The sequence below is a fragment of the Genypterus blacodes genome, unplaced genomic scaffold (genome assembly GCF_046128005.1).
Source record: "Genypterus blacodes isolate CSIRO-AG114 ecotype Tasmania unplaced genomic scaffold, CSIRO-AGI_Gbla_v1 ptg000067l_1, whole genome shotgun sequence".
In the NCBI taxonomy this organism is placed as follows: Eukaryota; Metazoa; Chordata; class Actinopteri; order Ophidiiformes; family Ophidiidae; genus Genypterus; species Genypterus blacodes.
In genome coordinates, this window is record NW_027466879.1 from 10,810,959 (window position 1) to 10,838,493 (window position 27,535).

The window sequence follows — 27,535 nt, forward strand, 5'->3', positions numbered from 1 at the left end:
AGTAGTCAGAAAACACACACTCGCAGCCACAACACGCACACACGTCGGTGTGAGAACACACGTACACACACACCTGTTGACCAGCAGCAGTCTGCGTTAAATCCACTTGTGTGAAACTTCAGGATGACGGACGCTATTTTACCAAACGGCATCAAAGACAGCGGGGGGGACAGCAGTTATTTCAGAAAGGTGAGCTATTACATCACACACACGTTAGTTTGTTGTGGTAAAATCAAAACGCTTTGTACAGGTGACACTTCTCAGGCTGATGTAATGCAAACTGTTAGGCAGAAATATCGGTGTTATAATGTGTCTGTTTCTGTAAAAGTCCTGTGAGTTTCACTATTGACGTCCTTGGTTTCACCGATCACAGTGGTTTTCAATGCGAACAGTTTTAGACTGATAATGGCGTGGAATGAGAGGGCTCAGATTCAGGTAGTTGCCATTAGTGTTCCCTCTTCACCTCATACAAATCTTTATTTACTCAGGCTTTTCATATTTCATATTCAACCTAGAATGAGCTGAATGAGTGTTTGAAGGTACACACACTGTCAGGGGTATTGTATTTGAAATGTACTAAAATACAACATACACACGAATAAATACAAATAAAAATTCTAAAATGACGTATCAATGAAAACTCACATACATTTTAAACGCTCACATTGTAGTTCAATGAAAAATAATTAGGCCCAGGGTCCTTTTTTTTATCAGGCACCTGTACAGAGTGCTATTATAGTATATGAATACATTCTTTAGTAAGTTTTGGGACCATTGTCAGCTGTCCTATTGTATTAAACTCATAATGTTTCTAATATTTTACACACATATAGGGTGAACAAACATTACTGCTACAACCAATCCAGTTTAAACACAATATACAGCCTCAACACACATAGGTGTACCTAATAATGTGACCAAAAATCATCCAACCATTCATACTTTTTATTAAAAAATAGCATACAAGTTTTGTGTATTGTTGATTCATTGTGGTAGAATGTAGTAGAGCAGCAGCAGCAGCTCCTGATGTGTCACCAACAGCAGCACTAAACACAGCGCTGTCAGCTTCAGGTGTTTCTGGGTGTGTGTGTGAGAGTGTGTTACTCACATAATAGCTGTGCTTCCACTGCTGTAATAGCGCCTATTAAATGTTAGTGACTAAGCATCCTGTAATACTGTAATCAGCATCCGTGCTTCCTGTCGGCTGGTAGATTTGTGATCACTGCTGACAGCGAGAAGGAAACATTTTATTTGCAGCATTGTTGAGATTCAAAGTAATGAATCTGCTTCATATATGTAGTTGAAGGTGGTGGTGGAAATGGTTTGTATTTTCCCCTCTTATCTGGTTGAAAAATGTTCAATATATCTCATTTTAAACCCGGATTTGATTTGTTTTCTTTACATCTCTTTGGAGATTATCTTTATGTGCTCAGATAAATATTGTTAGGTCAAAACCCCCCTGGTCTTTGACCTCCTGTAATGCTGGTGCTGAAGGTAGTAAAGTTTCTTCTACATTTTCAATCAGGGGGAAAGTCTCTGTGACTAGTTTCAGTGTGAAATGCAAATGTGCAGTGGACAAGCAGCTCCTGTTAGATAAGATGAGCTTCCCTGCCTCTGTTTGTGTTCGACTTGAAGGATCATGGAAATTAGGTGAGCCATTATCACACCTTTGAGCTTGTCAAAGTAACGTACGTGAAGTGCACGAGTCGAAACGCATCTCCATGTCCTACATTTTAATGATATTTTTGATGTGTTGTTATTGGCTGGAGGATCCCTAAGTCTGTGTGCTTTGAGGCCATGAGAAAAGAAAGCCAGTGTGTTTGGACTGTGTGCCGGGGCTGCCATGCTGTGCTGTGCTCCATCTCTCGTTTGTCCACATTTGTACTGGTGTCTGAGTGTGTTTATAGACCAGCGTGTTTAGATGGGCCGCTGAAGAGCCCCTTTGTGTCCTTCAATCCTCCGAATCCTCATCTGAACGCTGTCTGGATTTAGGCTCTGTGCTGGACTTCCTGTGTCTATATAAAGGCCAGTGGGAGTCGGTGTCTGGATCTGCTACAGGACATGCTGGGGGAAAGTGGAGCTTAATACCATAAACTGTTTCCTTTACTATTGAAACCCAAACTCGAGGCCTTAACTCATCCTCTCCTTTTTCGCGTTTCCTTTCACTTGTTTTTCTCTCTCGCTCAGGAGTCTTTACTTTCACTGTGGGACCCTTTTCAAAATGAAAAGGCTTGCACATTTACTGAAACCACAGAGCAATGACTAACTGTGCATTCTCATACTGTTGTAATGGTAAAGAGATTTGTAATTTGTAATAGGTTTGATCTTCTTCTTTTTTAACCAAATGGAGCCAGGACTGCCACTGGTTCAGTTTTTGTGTACCCCCTCTCCCTCCTGGGTGAAAATGAGTTAGATGATTTACATGGCCTCACTGGTTTGACTGGTGCTCCAGGGAGCTGTTGCGGTTCATGGCTCTCATCCCAACCCTCCACTGTTTCACCTCCAGCTGGCTGATATCCGAATGAAAGACTTTAGGATGGAAACATGGCAAAACAAAAAGCAGAATCGGCATGTTTCTTCTCCTTATCCTCCTCGGCCATCCTGAGCATTGACGTAGCATCTGGCCTACGGCCATTCTTCAGCCAAACCACACAGACAAATTGACAACATGTGTCCTGGTACACAGACCAGCCCGGCTCTCTCTCAAACTGGAGGCATGGTTAGATTTTCCTCAGCAGGGTTTGTGTTGGAAAAAGAAATGAGAGATTTAACTGTAATCAACTATTGTCTCTTTGAGTAATTAACTGAAGCAGTGGAGGAAATAACCCACAGCAAAGGACAAATTTGCCTCTATAATCCAAATGCTTGCCCGTAAAATTGGGTATAATCCAGGCCATAATTCCATTTTTGACTCTTCCATAAATTAATGCAAAAGAATGACAATGACATATAGACAGTTTCATATTATGACTTTGACGTTAGTTGCAATGACGGATCGTGCCCTGAGAATTTGCACGTTCCTGAGTTTAATGGTCCTTTACTTTGTAAGGCAGGCAGTGACAGTCCTTCACAATCACAAAAACCTACTTAAGTGAACAATCAGAAAGTGGAAACAGACTGGCTGTAGATTGGCGTTGTTTCAGATGAAATTCCTGGAATGATGGCATCTTTGGAGGAAGGCACAGCAGTAACTGTGCAGCCGCAAAGAAGCGATGCCACAAGCTGGTGACCACATGTTAAACCATATGGCAAACCACCCGCAGCAACAGCTTCTCTATTGTTTCCGATGTTAAAATGTTAATTGTTGTATATCACAAAGTGTAATTTTTAATTACTGGATACAAATAGATATAGAGGAAGATGACTTGTTTGATTTTGATGCCAGCGCTGCGAGGAGAACTTCAATTCATGCTGAGAACCTTAACTGGGTCGTGGTTAAATCCTCCCTCTGGATACTTGCCAACGTTAATCACCATTTGTACAAAGCAACTATCCCATGAATCATTACTCCATGTTTTCTTTATGAAGCCCTTCTTATACAACAGCAGAGCCACTTGCTGGTCGGGGAACGTAAGAATGATTGCACTGTCAATGTCTTTGTGTGTTGTTCGGAGAAAGAAAGCCCGTTCTGTTCCAGCATGGCAGTATGCAGAGCAAGGCACAAGAGGGGTTCAATTCCCTCAGTGGCTCAGTGGACACTAAGGGGTTCAGTTTTGTGTGGCGGTGTAGCTTAGTAGGTAGAGCAATGTGATACGGATCCTTTGTGAGATGTCATCAAGTTGTCATCATGTGGTCTGCGGTTGCTCATGTTGATTATTTCAGGACTACATTTGACTTCTCTGTACTGTACTGAATTTTCGTATATGAATGTACTTTTTATAAACAGGTTATTGGGCCATACTTAAACTGGCATTGGCTCTTTAAATACGTCATTGCAGTCAATAATTTTGAATCGTGCACGCAGTTAAAAGGGAAAGGATCGTATCAATCATATCGCTGTGGTTACCTCCAGACAACTAACCACTCCCTCGCCCTGTAACTCCTGCATCTTGCGCACATTTGATGTAATGACTGATGTGTTGATATTTGGATCCACACCCTCTCAACCATGTGAGCGATCAACCTGCTTTACTTGCCAAGAATAAGCCGCTGTTACTTCCAGCTGGGGCCACACCCCTGGCATCACCGATACAACTCTATTGTTGTTAGTCAAGGGTTTCAATTGTTCCAATGGTTAATCATTAGAATCTTAGGTCACTGTGTTCTCGCTCAGGAGTGCCCAAGTGCAAGTGGCGAGAGTTGAAAGGTTTTGGATTGTAACATCTCACTTAAAAAAGGCAAGTTTCACATTAACCCAAACTTCCTCTATCGGCTCACTCTTAGGATTAAAGGTCAAGTAGAATTGTTTTTGTCTTTATTTATTTAGTGTTTGGTCAGGTTAAGTTGTTTGCACTGTGACGTCCTTCTGTGTTTCATATTTGCACATACATAGATTTTAAACAGTTAAGAAGATCCAGGTCACAGTATCCAAGGGAAGTCAATCTTGGGCAACTGGACTTGCCCTAAGAGAAGTTTCACCTCTCAGCCTAAAGTCTTCTTCACTTCAGGATGAGAATGAAGAAGCCTCACCTTAGGGATGAGAGGTGAAACTTCTTCAATCCCAGTTGCCTAAGATTTCCCTTCCTTGGAAATCTTCTGTTTACCTCACATTGTATCAGATAAACAACTTCTGAGTTAATGGGTTGCGAGTTGAGGAGTGTGAACCAACTGGTTTATTGGGTTTGTGCCCAATGCACAGGCCACACCTCTGCTGTGCTGACTCAGACCCTGTGAACGCCTGTGGTTACGTCTGTGTTACTGTGACTGACAACATGTTGACCTAAGGCTTGGACACTCGCGGTTGTGATAGTGACAAGGACATACAGTACAGTCTCACACAAACACACACACACACACACACACACACCTTTCAAACATGTAAACAATGGGGAAAGGAGATGAAGGGCATTTGATTTCCAGTTGTAACAAGGTACTGAGCTGATGGACAAACCTTATCGTTACACTCTGAACATTCTGAACATTATCTATGAACACTTTGAACAAGAGCAGAACTTGTTCACACGCTTGTACAGAAAGCAATGTCTATGGGAAAGAAATGTGCTGTTAAATTAGCATTGTCACAATTAATGAATTATAATGGAGGATGCCCTTTAAACACTGGCCAACTTATGATGATGGAATTGGAGATTTGCAGTTTTAATTTCTACTTTGATTACTAATTGAAAGAGTGGAAATAGAATGAAATAAAGGCAGACAAACAAAATACACTATGAATGGGCCCTTAAAGGTTGTAAGTATAAAAGTGATTTTCTTGTCCTAAATGATCCAAAAAGCTCATAATCATGTTATTTTTTCAAAGGTTTCTCCATTTTATCTATAGCATTTAACTCTATTAACCTGACAAATTTGTTTCTGCAGGGCTGTAACCCCTTTGCCCAGACTGGACGAAGCAAACTGCAGAATAAGCGAGCCGGTCTCAACCAGCAGATCATCAAACAGATGCGGATGAGGGCCGGAGCCGAGAACCTGCTCAAGTAAGAACAAACACCAAGGATCTCACATACGCCCACGCACTTAACATTGTCAAAATTTGTTCCAAGTTAGACTCAAAATAACGTGGGTTACATGATAGCGCATGATAAGAGGAGAGGAGAGGAGAGGAGAGGAGAGGAGGATCGTACTGTACCGTCTGAAAACAAAGACTCACTGTGCCGTCCTGTATGGATGAAACCTCTGAAAATTGTTAATATTTGCTGGAGTCTTTGTAATTTGACTCTTGTTGGAATGACCAAGGACACAGAAAGATACTATTTCTAACTATTTATCAATGTATATGCAAAGTATTAATGGTGTACACTTTCTCATTGCCATAGAAACAAATCTATTGCATGATGAGACGGTCAAGCTTAGTGTCATTGTATCTGCAGTAAAGGCTGAATACAGTGAGGAACAAGGAATTGGAACAACTGCCAACAAGGAGTGTTGTTGTCTATAGCTCACAGACACTTGTCTGTTCTCTGAGATTGAAAAGATGAATCAGGAAATCCTCCTGAAGCAGTTGTTGTTGCACGGGCGCATGATGGCATCAGGGTTCACATTTCTGTCCGCAAGTACAATGTAACTGTCAAAGCTGAGGGAACTGGAGCCCGACACACAGACTGACAGCTGATCTAAAGTCCAAACTACCAACCTGACAGACTGTTTTGACTTAAGGGTCAGAGGTCAGATGTGTTAATGTGTAATAAAGCATAAAGCAGGCAGCATCAAAAAAATCTCATGAAGGCTTGGGAAACTAGTTCCTGTGACAAAGGAGGGTGATTATTTTAGATTTTTGCGTTGAAATGTCCCACTACCAGAACCTGCTGAACGAGAAAGGAACTCGTCTGTCAACTGGAAGAAGTTTGGAGATAGAAACCAGAAAGTCAAGTTGACAAAAGTAGAAGCAGAAACGGGCACGAGAAATGATCTGCCTGCAGGATCATGGGGACGCTGCTCAGAGGCTCTTTTTGAATAGTATTTGGTTGTAATGAAGAGTTCAATGGATCAGATTGATTGCACTGCATAGGATTGAATCAGATTTCATATGTGTTCACGTGCCTCGTGTGGAGGTTGACCTCTGTGTGTGTTTGCGTGGAGGTTGGCAGGGTACAGTGTGTTTCAGGACGGCATTTAGTTTAGTGAACCGAATGTCTTCTTGTCAGAAATGAAAGCTTTGCTGTGGTGTCTTTTACTGCTGAAGCTGAATGATTTTGTCAAAGGGGAAAAGCTGCATTGGTTCCTGTGACACAGGCTGGACGTCTACCAACAGCTTACCTGGTGCATCCCTCTGTCTGTCTGTGTTAAGATGAGTCTGGTGAGGGGGCAGACCTGTCTGTGTGTGTGTGTGTGTGTGTATCTGTTTTCCATTAGGCCCGTCTAAGCCGGCTGTCAGCCTCAAAAGCCTGCACATTCCTCCAGTATTTCACAGTCTGCCCAGCTAAAGGCAAACTGAGTGTGTGTGTGCTTTTTTTTGTGTGTGTGTGTGTTTGTGTGAGTGTGCGTGCGCAGTTCGCAACCCATGTGCAGTACAGAGCACAGCCAGTATGCATACTTGAGTTTTTAGCTTTATTTATATGACTTAAAATCATTTGCAGTGTGATTGTAGACAGGTAGATAGTATTCAGTTGACCTTGGGCCTTCAGGTGGTGGAACAACATTTCTGTTACTTCCTGTTTTCTGACCACATGACAGGAGATCAAACGGATCAAGTTGTGTTTTTAGTATGAAAAACACTTCATCAGGATCAGTTATGCTTCTCCGGGTACGGCTTGATACTTTATCACTTCGCTCTTACCTCTCTTTGTTTCGCTCCCTCTGGTCTGCATTCCTCCTCCTGTCAGCAACAGGTGGAGTCTGGCTGGTCAGACCTGTTCTCTCCTCTTCTCTCCTCTCGTTTCCTCTCCTCTCCTCTCTTCTCCTCTCCTCTGTATGAACTTAGCCTTGCCAGTTCAGTAGCAATAATCCTTATCTGTACTCAATTTCTCTATTTGGACCGGAGCCTTGAAGGGAAAAAAAACAACAACTGTAAATCTGACTTCACCGTGAAAATGAAAACAGCCTTTCCAGAGAAGAGAGCAGGCAAAGTTCCAGAGAAACCACACTTGCCGGTTAACAGCCTGTTTCCCAGACTCTGTGGGATGATTAGATATTAAATTAGATATTAATTATAGCCTATGTGCTTGTAAGAGCCCTCCATCCTGTCCAAACCACAACACCTCTAACTCCTCCACCCTGATGGCTTCCCCAGACCAAACCTTCAGTTGACCAAAAGGAAGTGATGCAGTGGTGTGTGTGTGTGTGTGCTGTTATATTGCATTGTAATGTGTCAGAGTCTATTAGTGGATCGTACATATACTTGCATGGTGAGTAAGAAAGAGCAACCTTCAACTCAATTTCTCCTTCAACCTTCAACTTCACATCGTGCCAGCACATCCTTACACTTCACCTCCTCTGTCAAATGTCGCTTCTACCATAATATCGGGTTACAGAGCGTCCAGAGAGACACGGTCTGATGAGGCAGTAAAAGATCTCCAGGTCCGACAGGTTTGGGTGGGTGTGTACGTCTGCGTTTCCTTTCAGTTAGGATGGACAGAATAGGTTTTAGGATTGGCTGCTAACCAGAGATAAGGAAATCACACACACACACACACACACACACACACACACACACACACACACACACACACACACACACACACACACACATACAGAGCTCTCTAGAACCATATCTCTGTTTTCCAGTGAGCCTGTTTGTTGTTTCTTCTGCTATACACGTACTATGATTACACCCAATCAAGCAAAGCACAGCGTTGAGTCAGGCTGTCTGTGTAAAGCGATTATACTCTCTAGAATGACGGTGTTCAAGATTTGTGACTCCACAGACCAGGAGGGCAATGATTTTCTTCCAAACACGTTATAAACACGATTTTGTCAGCACCGCGACGGCGCAGTGTTGTGAACTGCAGAGGCTGAAATCTGAAACTGGCACTGCCAGCAGCCAGTGGGAGCTCAAGTGAAAGACATACAGAGGGACGGGAAAAACGACAAAGTCTTCAATAAAAACAATTTGTGCGTTAACAATGAGACTTGTGATGTTATTCCAGGTCCTGGTTCTGTTCTTAGCATGGTTTTGATTTCCTTCCTTCCTTTCATCTTCAGTTTTCCTTACGTAACTACTAGTAACAGATGTTTACAACCCTTCTTGTCTCTTTCGCTCCTTTCGAGGTCTGATCTGAGCACAAATATCCATACAAAGAATATACAATAAATAATCATCTCCATTCAGGCAAGTGTAAAGCACTTTTGTCATGGATGGTCAAACTGGACGAGGGTTTTGGTTTCACTGTCCCTCAGCCCCCAGGCCTGCTGCTCTGTAGCTGACCTGACTTGTGACCTTTGAGGAAACATCTGCATTCATCACGCTGCCAAGTATACTTGGACACTTGTAGCCTTTTTATCTCGCATTACAGTATTTTACCCTGGGCATGACCGGTGGATTAGGGAGTGTAACTGTGCTTGAGAGTGGGTTGAACTGTGTGGTGGACAGTAAATCAAGCACACAATGGTCGACACACCTGGGAAAGAAGATTTGATTTAGTACTTTGTTGTAGAGGAGCTTGGCTAAGTCAGAGAGCACAATAAAATATTTCTCCCTTTCTCCCTCTCTTCTGTTTACAGGGCAACATCTAACAACAAAGTCAAAGAGATGGTCATGTTGGAGCTGAGTTATGTTAACTCCAACCTGCAGCTGCTGATGGGCCAGCTGGAAGGCCTCAACAGCTCGGTGGAGGTCTACCAAAGCACTCAGTAAGTACAAATACAACTCTCACATCATCAACAACATGACGAATACAATGGGAGAGATGCTGGTGATTGTCATTGACCCAATTATGATGTCATGTGAACTAGTAGTGGCTCCATGACCATTTTAATGAGAGGTGTATAGACCTGAAGTACAGGTTTGTTTGGAGCTCAGTAAGATAAAAGAAGTCTTTTTCAATAATGGAAGGAATTTGTTCTCATGAGACTTTGATTGTATCTAGTTTTGTTTACACCAGGAGTGAGAAGGATTTGGCACAGTGTTAGTGAACTTAATTTATGATGCCTTGTCTCTAAGCGTCATGACTCTATGTGCTCTACGCTAAAAGGCTTTACAGGTTTGAGGCGTGACAGATTACTTATTAAAACACATAAACGCCGGGCAGAAGTATCTGCAGGCACAGTGAGAGCGCCGACAGATCTGCAGACATATTAAAGCTACCTGATGACAAAGCAGCAGGAAAAAGGGTGTGTACAGAGCACCAGAGATGTATAGAAAAACATAAGACCGACAGAGTGGTGTTTAAGAAGTATGTTGTTGTTTAACTGGACCTGCTGGTTTTGTACACAGTGCAACAAGGCAACAATGATCTGAGGTATTATGCAAATTCAGATAAACATCAAGCACAAGGACTTTGTCAGAAGGGTTTAATGATCAGGTGTGTATGGGTGTGTGTATGTGTGTTTGTTAGTGTTTGCCAATGTCTTTTGTTGTGGTTTATAGCGTGCAGATGTATAGGATACTTCATATGGAAGTAAGTAGGACAAGTATATCTTCTTAGTCACGTGTCAGTGTGTTCAATTGAGGCAAGCAGATAAAGGATTTAACAGAGAAATACACGTGATATCATGTGAATATCTTTGTGAAGCTAATGACTTATATATCTGTTGTAATAACTTGTATAACTGCTATATCATGACATCATACAGTGTCAGTCTAAACCACTAGTGATCTGCCTTCATGTGAGGTCTATCATACAGTATATCTCAGATTCAAGCAGTTCTGATTCCAGGTGCTGCTCCCCAATAATTACACACACACTTACACACTAACAATACACATAAACTATAGACATTTTACACTCTTACTATGAATACACACAAACTATAGACATTTTACACTTGTACTATGAATTTACAAACGCCTCACACAGACACTTGACACTTGACACACACTAAGCTTGCACACACCTGTACATCATGCCTAACACACGCATGCACATAATTGCATGCATATACATATTGCAGACATCACACACATGGTGTGCGTGCTTCTCTAGAAGAGGCTGTGTGTCCCATGGCGACCAATCACAACAGAACAACAAAGTGATGAGGATGGAGGCCGATTGGGGAGGACGGTGGGGGATGGGCTATGGTGAGGCGGTAACTACAGCAACATTGCTGAAGGTCGTTGACAGGGAGGCATTACTTATGTGAGATTTCTTCTTCATGAGCTTCTGACCCAGTTAAAACATTTCTCTGAATTTCCATCTAAGTTTCCCTTTTAAAATCAGACATAAATTACATTAAACCAAAATATCAAGTTTCCCTGGCACAGAACGTCGCCTGGTTTGGTTTGATTTGCTTACACAGGACTGGGAGGCATTCACCTAATTCTCATAAATCATTGCTACAGCAGGCTTACAGACACACACACGACACATGACGTGTGTATTGGTGACACGACGGTTTTTTACCGTCAGGATTCCAGACCGGCTACTTTTTGTCTGAATGTAGTTTGTGTTGCACTCAGTAATTTAGCTAATAATATCAGCCACAGGAATTTACAGTAAGCGAGCTGTGAGGTTTGGTGTCTTCCACTCAACCAGCGTTGGTTTTCGGTCACTGCTGGAAAAATGTCTCCACTCAGAATTTAATTGAAAATTAACAGCTAGAAAAACAGCTTCGGAATTGTCTCCAAAGCACAACAGAGCTTAAAGAAAACGGTTTGGTCCTCATAACGTCTTCAGCGTCCCACCAGGAAAGGCACAGGGTTTCAATCCCAAGCAATCACTCCGGCAGCTGATTAGCTCACTTTCAACCAGAGATGAAGACGTCACCAGTGAGATCAGCTGCTTCAGTCATTTGCTGGAATCAAGATCAGCAGACTTTTTTCCATGGCTGAGGACTGAAAACCACCGACTTAGAGAGAAGGTCTGCCAACCAACCGCTAAGAGAAAGACATTTCCTATTACAGCATTCTCTCGCCTCCATCTTTAACTCCATGTGTTTTTCTGTCACACGGGATCAGACAGACGGTAAAATCACCTGCTCACCGCTCAGACAATAGGCCCTGTCGTCACCTGTCCTCCATTACGTGTCTCAAAGAACATTAAAAGGTGCAAAACATCATATTCACACTTTCAGGTCATGCATGTATGCACAGGTGCAGCCGTCACGTGAAGTGGAAACACTAGAGGTTTATGAGAGCGTCGACTTCCTATCATTTCTGAGCAGGTGTCTCAGTGGGATGACGCCGTACAGCCACAATGGAAGGTTAGCCTGAAATACAACCTCAGCCTTAAGTTAGGAAACAAAGCCTCTCCTCACCTTTCCCCACGTTTCCCACCACCTCACCGGCCTCTGAATAGCACCTTTCTCCACTTATTTCTCACCTGAAGACCAGATTAGGCTGGTTTTTAGCATGAGGTAATGCATAACAGAGGGAACATATGTGACTCGTACAGCATGTGTAGTGTGTGACCTCCTTGAATCACCGCATACGAATGGCCAATAGTGAGTCACTGTCAGAAAACATATACAATGACAGTGAAGTAGATTAGTGGGATTTGTCACATAGTAAATGTTTATACTGTAGTAAATGCCTTTGTGTTAATTCATTTCTATGTACCATGACCTCTGACCCTCACCAGAGGTTATAAAGAAGTAAGAATATTGGTGTGATTAGTAATGCTGGAATGATTTGAACTTTTTGCAATTTTCACTGAGTAATGTTTTTCATCTTCTCATTGCACATTCAGAATATATCAACGTTATCTTACTATCATTATGAAATGCTTATGAGGAATGTTAGACTGAGCGATAAATCTCAAGGATGGTGATAATAATCTTTAGCTCCAGTCCTACTGTACGTGAGTGGGTTAATGATAATGTGAGTCAATGCAGAGATACATTCTCAACATTACAGTCATACTTCATCCATGGCGCCCAGGCCCTGCTACATGGTAAAACATAAATGCTTAACAGTCCGCCATATCTCCTTCTTGTAGTGGGAGTCTCTTCATATCAGCTTGTTTTTACACAAGCCAAAGCTGGACTCCCACAGGAGCAAATGCAAGACATCTCCTCTGTTTATAAACCCTGAAACTAAGGGGGAAAGTGGTCTGTGGTGAACACCGAAGCTGGACCGGGCTACCATGGCAGTGGTGGTCTGTTCCATGTCTCCTGGCACATTAGTAAGGGGTGGGAAGGTGTGTGTGTGTGTGTGTGTGTGTGTGTGTGTGTGTGTGTGTGTGTGTGTGTGTGTGTGTGTGTGTGTGTGTGTGTGTGTGTGTGTGTGTGTGTGTGTGTGTGTGTGTGTGTGTGTGTGTGTGTGTGTGTGTGTGTGCTTTTAACATTTTGACTTACCTCCCCCCCGAAGCCTCCTTCAACCATAGAAATCTCCAGAGTGATCTCATCTGTGAGTACTAAAGGATTAGTCCACAGCCTCTCTTTCTCTCTGATGAATGAGGGTTTTTTGTGATTCACAGTGCCAGTGTGTCAGTGGAATGCTGCCTTATCATCAAGCGATGAGAGAATTTCAGGAATTGTTTTTCTGAAATCTACAGTTTTGACATGTTGTGCGGGGATACAGTTGTATTTTACATCTGACCCCTGAGAGGGAAAGAATTCTTATTAAAATAATCATTCATCATTTGTCATTCCAGCATTGGTTGCTTAAGTTTGAGCTGAAAGTCTTTCTAGTGTTTGGACTCCCTGCAAGTTAAAGCCCTATTAAGTGAAATCCAGAAGCTGTTGCATCCTGTTGAGACGCAACAGTTTGTTCAGTAACACCTCATTCAGTCACCTTAAGCAGGGCTGTCTGCTCGTTTATAGCAAAATCAGCTGCAGGTATTTCTCCGGTTAGAGGTCTAGATAAAAGGTGAGAGCTGCTTTCCATCTGTCAACAACTACGACAATCAGGTTAATTTAGCTGGAGCGAGCTCGTAACCAGCAAAGCAGCAGCTGAACAAAGAAGTGAAGGTTTATCAGGTGGAGTTTTATCAGGACTAAACTTTTTCTTGGTGGGCTAAAAATGGCAGAAGATACGACTGGACAGGAGAGGAATGTTACTGCTGCTGCAGTGTATTACATTTAGGGTACAAAGAGAGACGAGGACCTGCACAGTGCTCCGCCTACCTCTCTTTGAAACCATGCCAAATATTAAACAAAATTAGATATTAAACATTTTGTCAAACTACTGAGCTGCTCATAGCATGATAAACATTCCTGGTTACTTTGAACTGGATCTGTTGTGTAACGAGGCTGGTGCTGTGGTCAAAGGGAGTTGCCTCTTTCATGATATCTTAAACCACATCTGAATGCCTGCGTTTCCTCCCCTTTATTCTGTTGATTTATTAACAAGCACATGGTCAATGTATGTTAATATTAGTTTCCATTTGCCAGTGTCTGCTCTGAGTGAACGTGTTACTCATTGTTTTTGTGTCTTGCTTACAGAGAAACATCCCACATCCCCCTTATTGCTCTGGGTCTGAAGGAGACAAAAGATGTGGACTTCTCTGCTCCATTTAAGGTACAGAAGAAACAGACCCGTCGCTTTCAGATGCAATATTCTGCAGGAATGAGGTGACAAATGTTCAAACTCACAGACCCTCGTTTTAAACACTAGTCAAGATCCTAAAGATTGTAGCAGATTAGTAGCAGTATATTTATATATTATTTGATGTTGTCAGACTGCTAGAATTTATTTTTCAACAATTGAATTGGGGTTGAAATGTTTAGAATGCATAAACATGTAGATATTCCGCTGAAAACATCCAATATGATCCACACTGGTTGCTGTGTTATTAGGTTATTTTACATTAAGTCATATCCTCAACTGTCTGGATCAGATTCACTTCAGGAATAGTAAATAGTGACTAAAACAAGTAGGTTAGTGCTTTTCCATGCCACACATTACTAGAACACTCTGCCGCAGCTGTTCTGGGTCTTGGCAGACATCGTGGGAGGTGTTCTCACTAAGTGATGTTTGAGATGATTAATTCAGCTCTTAATGACTGTAATCACACCTCAATCTCACTGACCTGGTGTCTCCTACCTGTGCTGGCTCGGACACAATGGCAGCACTCACCTGTCCATCTGGCACTGGAGAGTTGGACCAGGGGCCCAGTTGAGAGAGGCTGTCCTGTAGATTAAAGCTCACAGGTTAAATTCTCATAAAACATTTGGGCGCTTTTCCGAAGAAGTTGACCTTTCAATAATCATTAGCACTGCTACAACATTAGTATTGTTATTGAATGGATAAATATCGTTATGTAACGTTGGTTTGTTTTTGACAGGACTTCATTTTGGAGCACTATAGTGAGGAGAACACCTTTGAGGACCAGATTGCAGATCTGATGGATCTACGACAGGTACATACACCCTGATCTAACATATGATGAGTTAGCTTCATAGGTTAATGGTATCATCATTTTCACTGTTTATTTCAAACACAAATCTCTCTAAAAAAAACACTGTATACCTTCACCTCTGAATGTCCTTCATCTTTGCAGACTGTATCTGATCTTTTTTGTTTTCCCAGGCTTGCCGAACACCAAGCAGAAGCGAGGCTGGCGTGGAGCTGCTGGCAAAATATTTCGGCCACCTTCCCCTGCTGGAGAGCCGATTCTTCTCCTCAACCCGCCTGGCTGGCATCTTTTTCACCTGGTAAACAATTACGCCAACACTCAAGCATGTATCAATAAGACCTTACACACAGTACAAACTGAATATCAGGCTCCATTTGACAGAGCACCTGTTAAAACAATCAAAGAGAGCTTCATGTATCAAAACATGAACAATGAACAGTTTCACCTGCTCTTAAGCCCACTGAGACTCTAAGCCTACATTGATTTTACCTCTTGGTTTATTCAGTAGAGATAAAAATTAAGCAGAAGATAAGATTAAAGGCTTAAAACATCAGAGGCCTTTAGTTGTAAAGGGCACAAGGGGATGAAGGAGGAGTGAGACATGAACACACTTTGTGGTGGAATGTTGAATGGGAAGAAGCGCTAACTGCTCATTCTTGTCAAGGCACTTTGAAATAGCTTTGAACGCTATTATACAAAAAATAGCACATAAAAGGTCTTCCTCCCGCATGCATAACAACTGATGTGTCTTTCCTCCAGGTATGACTCCTTTACCGGCGTACCTGTGTGCCAACAGAACCTGTCACTAGAGAAGGCCAGCATCCTCTTCAACATGGCAGCGCTCTACTCCCAGTTAGGCACTCGCTGTGATCGACAGACAGTAGCCGGCCTAGCGGACGCCATCTCTTCTTTCCAGAAAGCTGCAGGTAAACTCAGAGAGAAGTGACTCGCGGGTTATATCAAATCATTTTAGAAACCGTCTGTAACCAAAAAAGTGTTGAATCCATGACCATCAAAGGAGAAATGGAATGTCAGCTTAATGAAATGATAATCAGATATACTTTATCTTGTTTTGCAATATGGGCAAGACATTCAATGTACATGATGCATTCATTACCAACATCAAGCCCTGTTATTATTCACCCTAATAAATGGATAGTTTAAAAATAACATTGGAAAATGTGTTCCAACCACTTAACACAATGGTAAAAGTTGCTGATGTTCTCTAAGGTTCGCATTGACAAAAGTATTCACGGGATGCTCCTTTGATAAGTAATGAGAACAGAGAGCAAGAATAACAACAAAGAAAGGAAACTGCATAATAGAGAGGAAGTGACGCCACCTATGTTGTTCTTACGGGCTTTCCAAACAAACAATTGACATGGAAACCAAGCTATAACTCTGGTCTGGAAAGATGTCGGGTGCAGCGTTCTGTTGTGTTGTCATGTTGGTTTCCTCCCAAATTCTGCTTTTCATCCACTTTGTAGCCATTTCCTGTACTGGATGATGAATGCCGCCAATCTTGTAGTTTAGCTCCAGGAAAGCACCAATCATATGAAATTGTCTCTAACAAGTCATAAAGGTTTCAAGAAGCTCAGACAGGTCTTGATACAATTCGACTTAGCAGCATATTCCATAATAATTATAGCTCTGGTCATGCCAGGGGTTTGGCTTTGTTCCTGTGATGGCTATAATTTCAGTTTGTATGAAATAAAACAATTATGTTGTTATGAGGAACATTACCTCCAGTAGGAAAAAAAACCTGTAATAAACCAGAGGGGCACTCATTACATCATGTACAGTACATACCTCCTGCCAGGCCCAACAAGTTATTGACTAGAACAAAGTTAATGAGGAAATGTAACTGTTGTTGTTATAGCGCCAACATCAGGTCAATTAATTGTTTCATTATTTTACAAATGTAGTGATTGAAGTTACAATACACTAATCCATTGATGGCGGAATGTCTAAAAACAAATATATCATTTGAGTCTGTTTGGTCCAGACATTCTACAATTCACTGAAAACTGTAGAAGGAGATACAAAAAAGAAGAAAAGAAAATTTTCAATGGTTGTGAATCTAGTTTGGCAAAGTGGGCGTGGCCTTTATGGATAAATGCAGGTCCATCCACAGAATCCAAAGAGAACAAATATTTAGATTCAATGACTTTCAGTTCAAAAGTGAAAGGCCAAAATGTCAAATTTACCCGGCCAAAATTTAATGGGTTTCTCCCTGGATCAGTTCCAACCAGTTCACAAAGTTTCATGAAATTCAGTCTGTCTTTTAGTAGTCCTGCTTATTAATGCACAGACAGACACACCACAAAACAGCACAGGCAAAAGTATACCAAACCTTCTTGGCAAAGGTAACTAACATGGGAGGTGACAACTAGGGATGCTTGGTGTCGAAGTGAAAAAAGCTGCAGGCCTGCTGCAGTGCCCTCGAGCAATTGAAACAAAAGAGATCCACAGGATAGGAGGAGAAGTAAGTAAGGGCAGAACCTTGGATGAACATTACTGAGGCAGCACTCTGTTATTAAGCTGTCTGCAAGTCTCTGCTGCAGGGGTTTTAATCTGCAAAATAAGAGGGAGGCGTTCCCAGTTGGAACGCAGATGGGCTTGTTGGTTCCATCTAACATGAAAAACTAATTTAAGAAGGTTTGTGTTTTGGCTCATTGTAAAAGAAGAACACAGACATTGATCCACGAGCAGAGGGTTTATTATTATATTAGACGGTGTTTGGTTAAGGGTTGCAGATGTCAGGAAAGGAGGAAAGTGATTTGACCAAAGCCGTGAATCACAATCAAATTACAGTGCCATTGAAATATCAGTTTCTTAACTCAATGTGGAGCTTCCTCAAGTGCCTGTTACCAGAAATGTTGGTAATTAGGTTCAGTATTTTATAAGAAAAAGCGGCCCTATATGCTGGTTTTATGATGTTGCTGTAGACGTTGTGGTCTGTTGTTGTGGGCCGGATCTGTTGGGTGGAACTAACCTCCTCCTCTCCAGCCATACTGTGCAAAAGTCCCAGTGACACGTTTAACACACTTCACATGTCTGGCTTTCCCAAACAAACTGAGCTGACCCTTTAAACCCTACACCTTTCCTCATGCAACTCCGCTCTATTGTACCAGCACGAGACCAAAGCACAGACTGCAGTATTGATGAGGTCGATTAGCACAGAGGTCGCATTTCAAAAGCAAGAGCATGCAGAGATGTACATAGGCTTTTATTTTGGGTTCCACAGAATCAAATTAAGCTTATACTAAAGTTCATGCTTGTGCTTTTTAATATCATATCCTGACCAAGAAATCCAGCTTTCCTTATTACCAGGAAAGCTGGGGAAGATACAAGCAGTCTTCCCTTAATAGTTATCATTGCTTATGTATAAGTCACTTAAGTCACTGAATCTCCCTAATGTTACAGCAGAGCCACAAGGGTTACATGGAAAATGAACGGTCTCAAGTAAAATAATGCTTACCTATGATTATGGAAAATTGTAATGATTTAACTTTGAGCTGCGGTGACCTCTTCCCTCGGCTCCAGGTATCCTGAACCATCTGAAGGAGACCTTCACTCACACCCCGAGCTATGACATGAGCCCGGCCATGCTCAGTATGCTGATCCGCATGATGTTAGCCCAGGCTCAGGAGTGTTTGTTTGAGAGGCTCGCCCTGGCCGGGATCCGAAACCACTTCTTCGCCCTGCTGAAAATTGCCCAGGAGGCTTCTAAGGTAAATATTTCCTTTTTTTGAATCAGACTCCAAAACAAACTCAGAGGAACAAGTGAAATATATCACACAAGGGCAAACATTTAATCTATTTCATATAAGGTTTCATGTGGTGGGTGGGTGAGAGCCAGAACTGGGGAACCAAAACAATCATTTCTAAGTGGCTGAAGGCTGCGTAGGGATGCAGACTGGGCTGGAGGTTTGCAGTCTGAAACAACCTTTGCAAAGACAAGGATCCATTTGACTCTAACTTAAAATTGAACAATCTATATTAATATTTCTTTAAAGATTATAATTGACTTCAAGCAGTTGCTGTCCTCAGGTACATGTGTCTAATTTGGCTCTGGTAAGCAGCTGTACACATTCATAGACACAACAGAAGCATACACACATACATATATACAGAGGGAGTATACAGTATTTAACGTATATTTAGTAACGTAATTTTGTTATTAAGTGCTAATAAATCAAGTCAATAGCCTCCATTCTGTTAATGTAAATGTAATGTAATAATGTCCCTCCAGTCCTCATCTCTATTGGTGAGTCAATCTTGATCAGTGCTTTCAACGCTCGCTCAGTAACTCTATCCTTCTTTTCCTGCCAGGTCTCAGAAATCTACGATCAAGTCCACCAGTCCATGATCCAGACGCCAGTCAAAGACAATGTCCCGTTGTTCTGGTCCACCATGTCGCAAGTGAAAGCCAACCACTACCGTTCCATGGCACACTATTTTGTAGCCATTGCACTACTGGACCACCAGTGTAAGAAAAACACTTTATTATTAATGATACAGCTATAGAATAGAAAATTGCAATATAACCAAATTAAAATGAATTCACTGTTCAATATTAATAGTTATGCCAACAAAGGCAACACAATTTGGGTATAGTAGGGTAGAGTATTTTCTCCATTTTCTCCACCATTTCTTTATTTTTTTCATTTAAGTGTTTTAGTAAAGCTGTTGTAGGATTGGTGTCAAAGGATTTAGAATCACAACTCCCATTAATGATATATATTTTAGATTCACTTTGGACTGCTGTATGAGTAAGTTTTACTACCCTAGACTAGACTGAGCCAGTGTGCCACAACATCATTACATAACAGCTATTTAGAGAGAGAGAGAGAGAGAGAGAGACACACACACACACACACACACACACACACACACACACACACACACACACACACACACACACACACACACACACACACACACAGAGCTTGGTACAGAAAAGGCTGTGTGTCCAGACCCTAGACAGTGGGATGGACTGAAAGAGAACGAGAATAAATGGGTGCAAAGGAAAACGAGAGCTGCTTTAATGAGCAAAGGTTGAAGTAGACTGCAGTGCCATCACAGTTTTGTAGCATCGTCTCACTGTCTGAAAAACAACAATGGACAAACTGAGAGTTTACACCTCATACAGTTGTCGTGTCCGTTTCTCTTTTTATTCCACGTTTGCAATGTATTGTGTGATACTGTAGAGGGGATGTATGGAGTTGGGCTCTCTGAACGAGATGGAACTGAATAGATGCACATTGGAGCGAGACAGCTCTGAGTTTGGCAGCTCATTAACAGATTCCTGTGTGAATGAGGAGAAATGAGCAATTGACCACAGGACTGTAAAGAGAGAGGGCTCAGCCCCGACGCCTAACAGAATGACGAGTGGGGTTGTAAACTCATTAATCACAAACAGTGTTTAATAAACACTGAACACAGTCCCTGTAGAGCAGGTGGGGCCACTAAAAACGCTGACATTTCCCTGTGAAATCCTGCTGTCAACACGAGAACGGGTTATTGCTGATTATTTCCTCTGATACATCATGCTGCCTCTTTGTCATTGTTCTTCAGAGCCATTTCTTTGTCTTGCATCCTCATTCTTTTCAAGGGTTTTGCCATTATCTACACGTTCTTTTTATGTGTACTTACTAGACGCGTAGAAGTTGCCAACTGTCATTTCAGAATGGGCATAGATGTTTGTAAAATGATTGACGTTGTCTTTCTTTGCTTCTGTTAATTTTGTGTCCAGTGAATCCAAGTGATGATGAGGACCAGCAGGAGAAGACTTTGTCTCAGGTCTATGATCAACTCCCTGAGGGGTGCACTCCTCTGGATATTCTGAAGAAAAGGGATGAACGTACACGTATTGGTAAGTTATCATTTGAAGCACAGTAGAACACAGTAGATGTTGATATGATAAGGGTTAATTTTGAAAAGCGCATTACCCTTTAGCTTTTTTGAAATTGTGAGCACAAAATAAGCGCTTGTTTAACCTGATTCCCCTCACCATCTCTACATCCGCTCTTCCACCTCTCCATACTCTTCTTCTGCTCCTTCCAATGCTAATCCTTCCCGGCTCTCGACAGGTCAAGCTCACATTCGTCGAGCAATCATGGGTCATGAGGAGGCCCTCAGGATCCACGGTTTGTGTCACCACTTGAACAATCTGGAAATCCTGCAGGAGATCCTGCGAGTCAGCCACCAGCGCTCACTCAACAAGCTCACCGAAAATGAGAGTGAGGATGAATTCACTGACTACGTGGTGGCCCCGGACATCATCTGTGAGTTGGCAAACAAACTAACAACCAAAATATTGTAATCAAAAAGACATAGGTGTTTAAGACAGACTGGAGGAGACGGATCAGTCCAATCATTGAACACATTATTGAAGTCCTTATTCATTGTGACTTTGGTGACAGCTGTTCTTCCTGGTTGGTTCCATGGTTGACCTAGAAACCCATGACATTCACCCTGTTGTTACCATAACAAACAGGTCACAAATGATGTCATGCAGCGCCATTGTGCTGCGCTGTTTTACGACATTTGTCTCTCAGGAAACAATTTGCGAAAGGCTCTTGTGTGGTCTGCCACGCCTCTTTGCAGTAATCACTGTAGATAAGGGAGGTTTATTTCCAGGTACAGAAGATGAAATGTTGACACTGCTAACTGCCTGCCTGCTCCTCTGCAGGCGACATTTGTGAAAGTAAACACTGTAAAATGACAGCTTTGTTGTTTTCCTCCTCTCTTCAGCTAAATCAGAGTATAAAGCAGAAATGGAACTTCCTGCCACCACAAAGGTGAAAGTCACCGACTTTTTCCAAAGACTGGTATGTGGGTTACTAATCCTTTTCCACTAACATTGCTGTTTTCACATGTATGGTGGTTGCTTTATTCTGGATGTGACATATAATGGCTCTGGGTGTGTTTTGGCTGCGTCATTTTCAGTCCTACTTCAATGCCTGGAGCGTTTTTGTCATTCCTGAATACAAACAATCACGGATGAGTCTCCCGGAAGCTTTGGCACTTTTTGACTCACTGCAAGATCACGTGACCAAAGCCTCCTGAACATTCATCCAGAGCAACAAATTCAACATTAACCCTAACCACTGACAGAGGTGCTCTGAGCTTTTCCTTCAGCTGCACTCTGAAAGCAGGATTAGGACATTGGACGTTGAAACTATTTTGTTTCATTTTAGTGGTGCTATCGTGGGAAATAAAATCTCTTATGAAGTCATTGTATCATTGTCTTGAAAATAGACAGTGTTCTGACCCCATGGTGGGGAGAGAAGAATGTTCTCTGATCTAAAGTTTATTAGATGTTTTGCCTCAATAGCACCACTGCACTCCAGGTTAAGGTGTTAATTCCTACATGGATCTGTCATGCTAAAATGTAATATTCATGTGTTATTCACCCATCATTCAACCGTGCTCTTTGTTGTTTCTTAAAACTGTCATGGATAATCGTGATATGGTTCACTGTCACTGTCAGCTTCACTAACACGGACCTGTAAGCTGATGATCTCTCATGCAGATTTGACAGGTCAAAGAGTTGTTGCCAGTTGCCAGTTGTGTTGTTGCTGCAAACACAACCATTTACCCTTAAAAAACAAAAACAATAGCATCCTATGACAGTGAAACAAGAACTCAGAAACAAAGTTCATAAGATGGCATTACAAACATTGGCATAAAGTAAACACAGTAAACCTACAGTATGGGTATCATTTAAGGCGTTTCACTTTCAAAATAAAATCATAACACAAACAGAAAATACATATGCTAAGGTTAGGCGACATATATTTGAAAAATTCATTTTAATGTTAATCTTAATCCTATGGAAGTTTGCATGAACTTGCAATGACCTTTATTACAATAAAGGGAAAACAAAGGTCCGAGCTGAATTTTGCAGATGTTAGATGCAATTAAACCTGTCAGTCTTTTGTTATAAAATTCTCTTTAAGTCTTAATGACTGACTGCATCCATGATAAGAATCACAGGACTCAAATCCTCCAAGATTATATGAAATAAGATGAAATGTCGACTATAATACACATGCATTGTTCTCAGGCTTGTCCTCTGTTTAAAATTAATGAGAGAGAATGTATTAACCCCTTCATCCCCTCTGTCAGGGCCCTCTGTCTTTCTTCACAGCCAAGCAGAGGTGGACGGCACCACGTGCAGTGAGGATCCGCTCAGAAGACAGAGACCTGGGCTTCACCCTGAGGGGAGAGGCGCCTGTCGAGGTGGTTTCCTTGGACCCCCTCTGCTCAGCTGCTGTGAGTTATTAGCACACTTATCTCACCTATGAGCCAACAGGATTCATGAAAGGTCATGAAGAGACACATTGACTTTAATATTATCTTGAACTTGCCAATCCAGCGACTGGCAAATATTTCAATTTTCATGGTCCTTTTTAAATGCTTAAAACTGTTTTTTTCCCTCTTCTTTGCTTCAACTGGAGGCCATATTGTTCTCTCATGAAATGATAATAATAATAAGACATTTCTTTGCAATACATAGGCCCACGTACATGCATGCATTAAGGCAAGCTAGACACAGTTTGCTTGAATGTAAACGTGCTTTACCTGCAGCAGGATTTGCCGGCAGGGAGGAGTTGCTCTGTTTGCAGAACAGAGAACAGGGAGGTTGAAATGCAAAGTAAACCAACATGCTAGATATCAAATATGTTCAGAATACACAGTCTTATCTGCTCAGTGAACCTTTTACAAATAAAGTCATTCTTTGAAACCAAAACAGGTCTCACATTCAAAGAATGCCTGGAGACCCCTCGCCCTCTCTCTCTCAGCCCCGTGGCTATTGATTTAATTAAGAAACAGATTATTTGCTCTCTGCAATCCTTTTAGTCTGAATGCTCATTTAGAAGTGGCCTCTTTTAACCCTTGCAGACTGTACAAAGAAACAGATTAGTGTTTTATAAGCCTTACTGGGTCAAACTCTTTACAACTTGAATAATGCCTTCAACAGGATCATTGTAGAACTGACTTATTCTTGTGTGTTGACTAATATGGATGAAGTTATCAGACAGAAATAGCTGATGTAGATAAGAACGTTTTCCCACAGCCATCATATACTGTGCTTTGGAACTATTTGCATATAGACACACACACTCAGACACAGAGAGCGTGTTGCTTTGCATAGCATGAGATCGTGTGACTTAACCACAGTGTTTGCTTTGCTGAGCCAAACTGCCTGCAGGGTGTTAGTGAAAGTAGGTGAAACTTGGTTTCAAACAAACCCCCTGCTATAAACATTTGCTCTGTGTGCTGCACTATCAGGGCTTTTCACTTATCAGTCCCCCCTGTTCATTGTTTCCCTACTTATCTCTTTTCTAGGCTGATGGGCTGAAAGAGGGTGACCACATTGTTGCAGTGGGTGACACAGACTGCAAGTGGTTGGGTTTGAGCGAAGTGATGCGTCTGTTGAAAGATGTGGACGAGAAGGGGATCGATATCCAGGTGGTCACTGTGATGGACAGCAACCCTCCCATGGTATGCTATACTCCCCCTTCCCTCCTATTGGCTTAGAGGAAACTCAGCCGTTTGGTTCACCTGGATGACAAATGATGACAACAAAATTGTTCTTTGCATCAGATGACCTGAGGGCATTTTTAGTTTCAGGTTCCTCCGTAAAGGTAGTGAGCCTTGCCAAGGTCTGTAAAGTTTCCCATGAGAAAAGCCTGTTTGGATTTTTGCCAGTGTGTGATTGAACTATACGGTTGCCATTAGCTTTTTGCCCATAGAGTAAACTGGCAAACCTGTATTAGACACAGATATTTATTTACAGCTTTACTAATTAGTAAGAAATAAAAGATCAAATAGGGGACAAATAGCTAAAGTTCATATCAGTCACATGGGTTTTACAACAGCCAGTTTACAACTTGGGGTATTAATTTACTTAAACTGACAAATGATTAACCGACACAGTGAATTAACACAGATTTTTCCAGCAAAAAATGCTGACACCTGAACACGTTGCCACTGCCTCTTTCCACTAAACTTCTCTGTCAACACCTCTCTCTGTGCAGCCAAATAAGAGTGCCACCTTCTGTGGAAACCTGCCGAAGACATACTCCATGATATGCCTGGCCCACGACTCCGAAGACAAGACGAGCCCCAAATCCCGCAAAGTGAGCAAAAAGACGTCCTTCCTCAGCTGGGGTCTGAAGAACAGGCTGAAGAGCGCCAGCACCCTCAGCCTTCCCACTGCTGACCACTCCGGCGCTCTCCCCTGGAATAAACCCTGTCCAACCTTCCCCAGCTCCAGCTCATACAACAATGACAGCGCCCTCTACTGAGCGAGTTGTAGACGTGTAGACGTTTCTGCAATCGTCGAACAGTATACATATTGACCCTTCTATGGCCTTAGTAGAGTATCAGTACTGTGCTGTACCCATACTGGTCCTGCTAAAGCTAAAATACAGAATCAATGCCCTTTGGTTTTCCACTGGAGTGTATTTAGCTTGTATTTCATCAGTATAATGATGACATCTACACCAGCTTCTATGCAAAGGGCCATATTCTGTATATACGGGTGCCTATGTTAATGGCCAGATGCCTTCCGAGCACATTTATGAAGTGAAACGAGCTACACAGAAAACATGAATGATTGCGTACCTTACCAGTATGTGTACAGCACAGCCCAGTACAACTGCACAGTGGGGAAAACAGAGCAGTTATGATTCCAGCCTATATATATATACCAAGAGCTTAGACTGTCATCTCAGTAGATTTCCTTGAAGTCAAGCTCTCGGTGAATTATAGGATGAAACACAATTGTACAAACAGACCCATTGTTGGTTTCTGCATGAGTGCAAGGGGGTGATTGTGTTGTGGCTTAAGTGGTTTCTTCTTAGCGTCATTGTGTACTGAGGTAGCTGCTCACTGTGCAGTACAAGTTACAGCCTTTGCTAGAGTACAGTTGGAACGTACTCGTGCTCTCTATTTGCCACTTGCGGTCATTTTATTTTGTATTGGAGTTAAGAATAAATATATTTTCTAAATATAAATTTACATACCATGAACCTTGTTTAACAGCTATTGAGAGAAACAGATTGTAATTAGACTGTGCTGTTTTCTTTTCTTTTCTTGGGAGGGTTGATGAATGCAATGCGCTGTAAGCTGCTAAAAATCATATATATATATCTTTGTAATGAATTGTCACTTTTGTATTTGTGAGACAGCCTTCGAGGAATGTTGTTTCTGGTGAGTGCCATCCCTGGGACACAGCATAAATGAAGTATTGGTATTTGAAGTTTGCTTAACGTGTCAGATACACCACACGCCAAAATGCCTCTGTGACTGGTTTGTCTGTTTGTAACAAGAGCATGAATTGTGTGTCTCTGTTAATGTGAATCTCATTCTAGTTGAAGGTTATTCTGTCTCAAGAAGGGAAGACTGTGGGCAGACTGCGGCGCATAGAACCAGCTGGTCACTGAACAGTGACTTAGATCAAAGATCGCAGTCCCGCTTCTACTATGTGCCTCTACCCGTGGTATTCCTGAATACTCCCTATATTTGACTGACACTGTAGTGTTGGTCTATCTCTTTATCTACAAAGTAGATTCTTATACACATTTGATAATCAAATTATTTATGTTATAAAAACACAACATATATACTGTATGTACCTGTAAGTTGTATGTTTCTGAAGTAGTTTTGTGAATGAAGTTATCAATTTTTGCACGTTTGATTTCTGTGGTTGTAGGAATGTATTTTGCTAGGCTTGCTTAACGCTTTGGTGAACTGGAATATTCTGTCTATGTTTTAAAATGTTAATGTCAGTTTTAGTGGGATTAATGGACTCTTTCACGAAAATGTCAAGTATTTCCTTTAATTCTGAGCAATTGTTTGTCTTGAAACCAGTAACACTGAGAAGGTTTCTAAGATCATTTATTTACTGTCTTGTTAACTTGATATGTTGTCTTAAGTGCCTTTTTTTGCTTAATAATGAAGGATACATTTACAAATTGGTGTATAACAACAATGCAGTTGATTTAATAGGAGTGTAGTATTTCACAGATGTGTATTCATACAAATGACCAAGTGGTAGACTTTGTCTATATGCAAAGTGGTGACACAATTGTTCTACAAAATGTTTGACGTGGCTGTTGCTCTCTGTGCGTCATAGTTAGTGAGGTGTTAGTGCTTTGTTAATAATTGTTTCTTTATGTCACATATGTAACTTTACAACTAAAATCTCAATAAATAGGGAGTAAAACCAAATCCTCGAATTCTTTTGTGTGTTTCTGTACAACTCAGTGTTTGGAGCCACCAGGCAGTTTAGGAATGACTGGAATGAAGTTTGGCCAAGGCCTTCAGTCAGTGAGCCAACACACAATGAGTCCAACATCGGTTTGCTTTAAAGTGTTACTTCAAATAAGACTTGAAATAAGCTAAATAATTGAATGAAATAAAGGATAAATAAGTTTACAGCATTTACCAATTACGAAGTCCATAATATAAAATATACATATAGATCACTAATAAAATGTTTAATTCAT

At 41.6% G+C, this 27,535-nt stretch overlaps 1 protein-coding gene across 2 annotated transcripts; it reads left to right on the top strand.

Moving 5' to 3' along the window:
* rhpn2 (rhophilin, Rho GTPase binding protein 2) lies at positions 1 to 27,257 on the top strand. Of its 2 annotated transcripts, none has more exons than XM_076155559.1 (15): positions 1 to 189; positions 5,479 to 5,594; positions 9,277 to 9,405; positions 14,095 to 14,170; positions 14,937 to 15,011; positions 15,182 to 15,306; positions 15,768 to 15,934; positions 18,555 to 18,742; positions 19,344 to 19,500; positions 20,767 to 20,886; positions 21,104 to 21,298; positions 21,768 to 21,844; positions 23,145 to 23,291; positions 24,369 to 24,524; positions 25,061 to 27,257. In XM_076155559.1, the coding sequence occupies exons 1-15, from the start codon at positions 124 to 126 to the stop codon at positions 25,328 to 25,330; spliced, it is 2,064 nt and encodes a 687-aa protein (XP_076011674.1). In that variant the 5' UTR covers positions 1 to 123; the 3' UTR covers positions 25,331 to 27,257. The 2 variants fall into 2 exon arrangements, with proteins under 2 accessions (XP_076011674.1, XP_076011675.1); XM_076155560.1 differs by having other exon boundaries at positions 21,768 to 21,814.
* Positions 27,258 to 27,535: the final 278 nt, after the last annotated feature.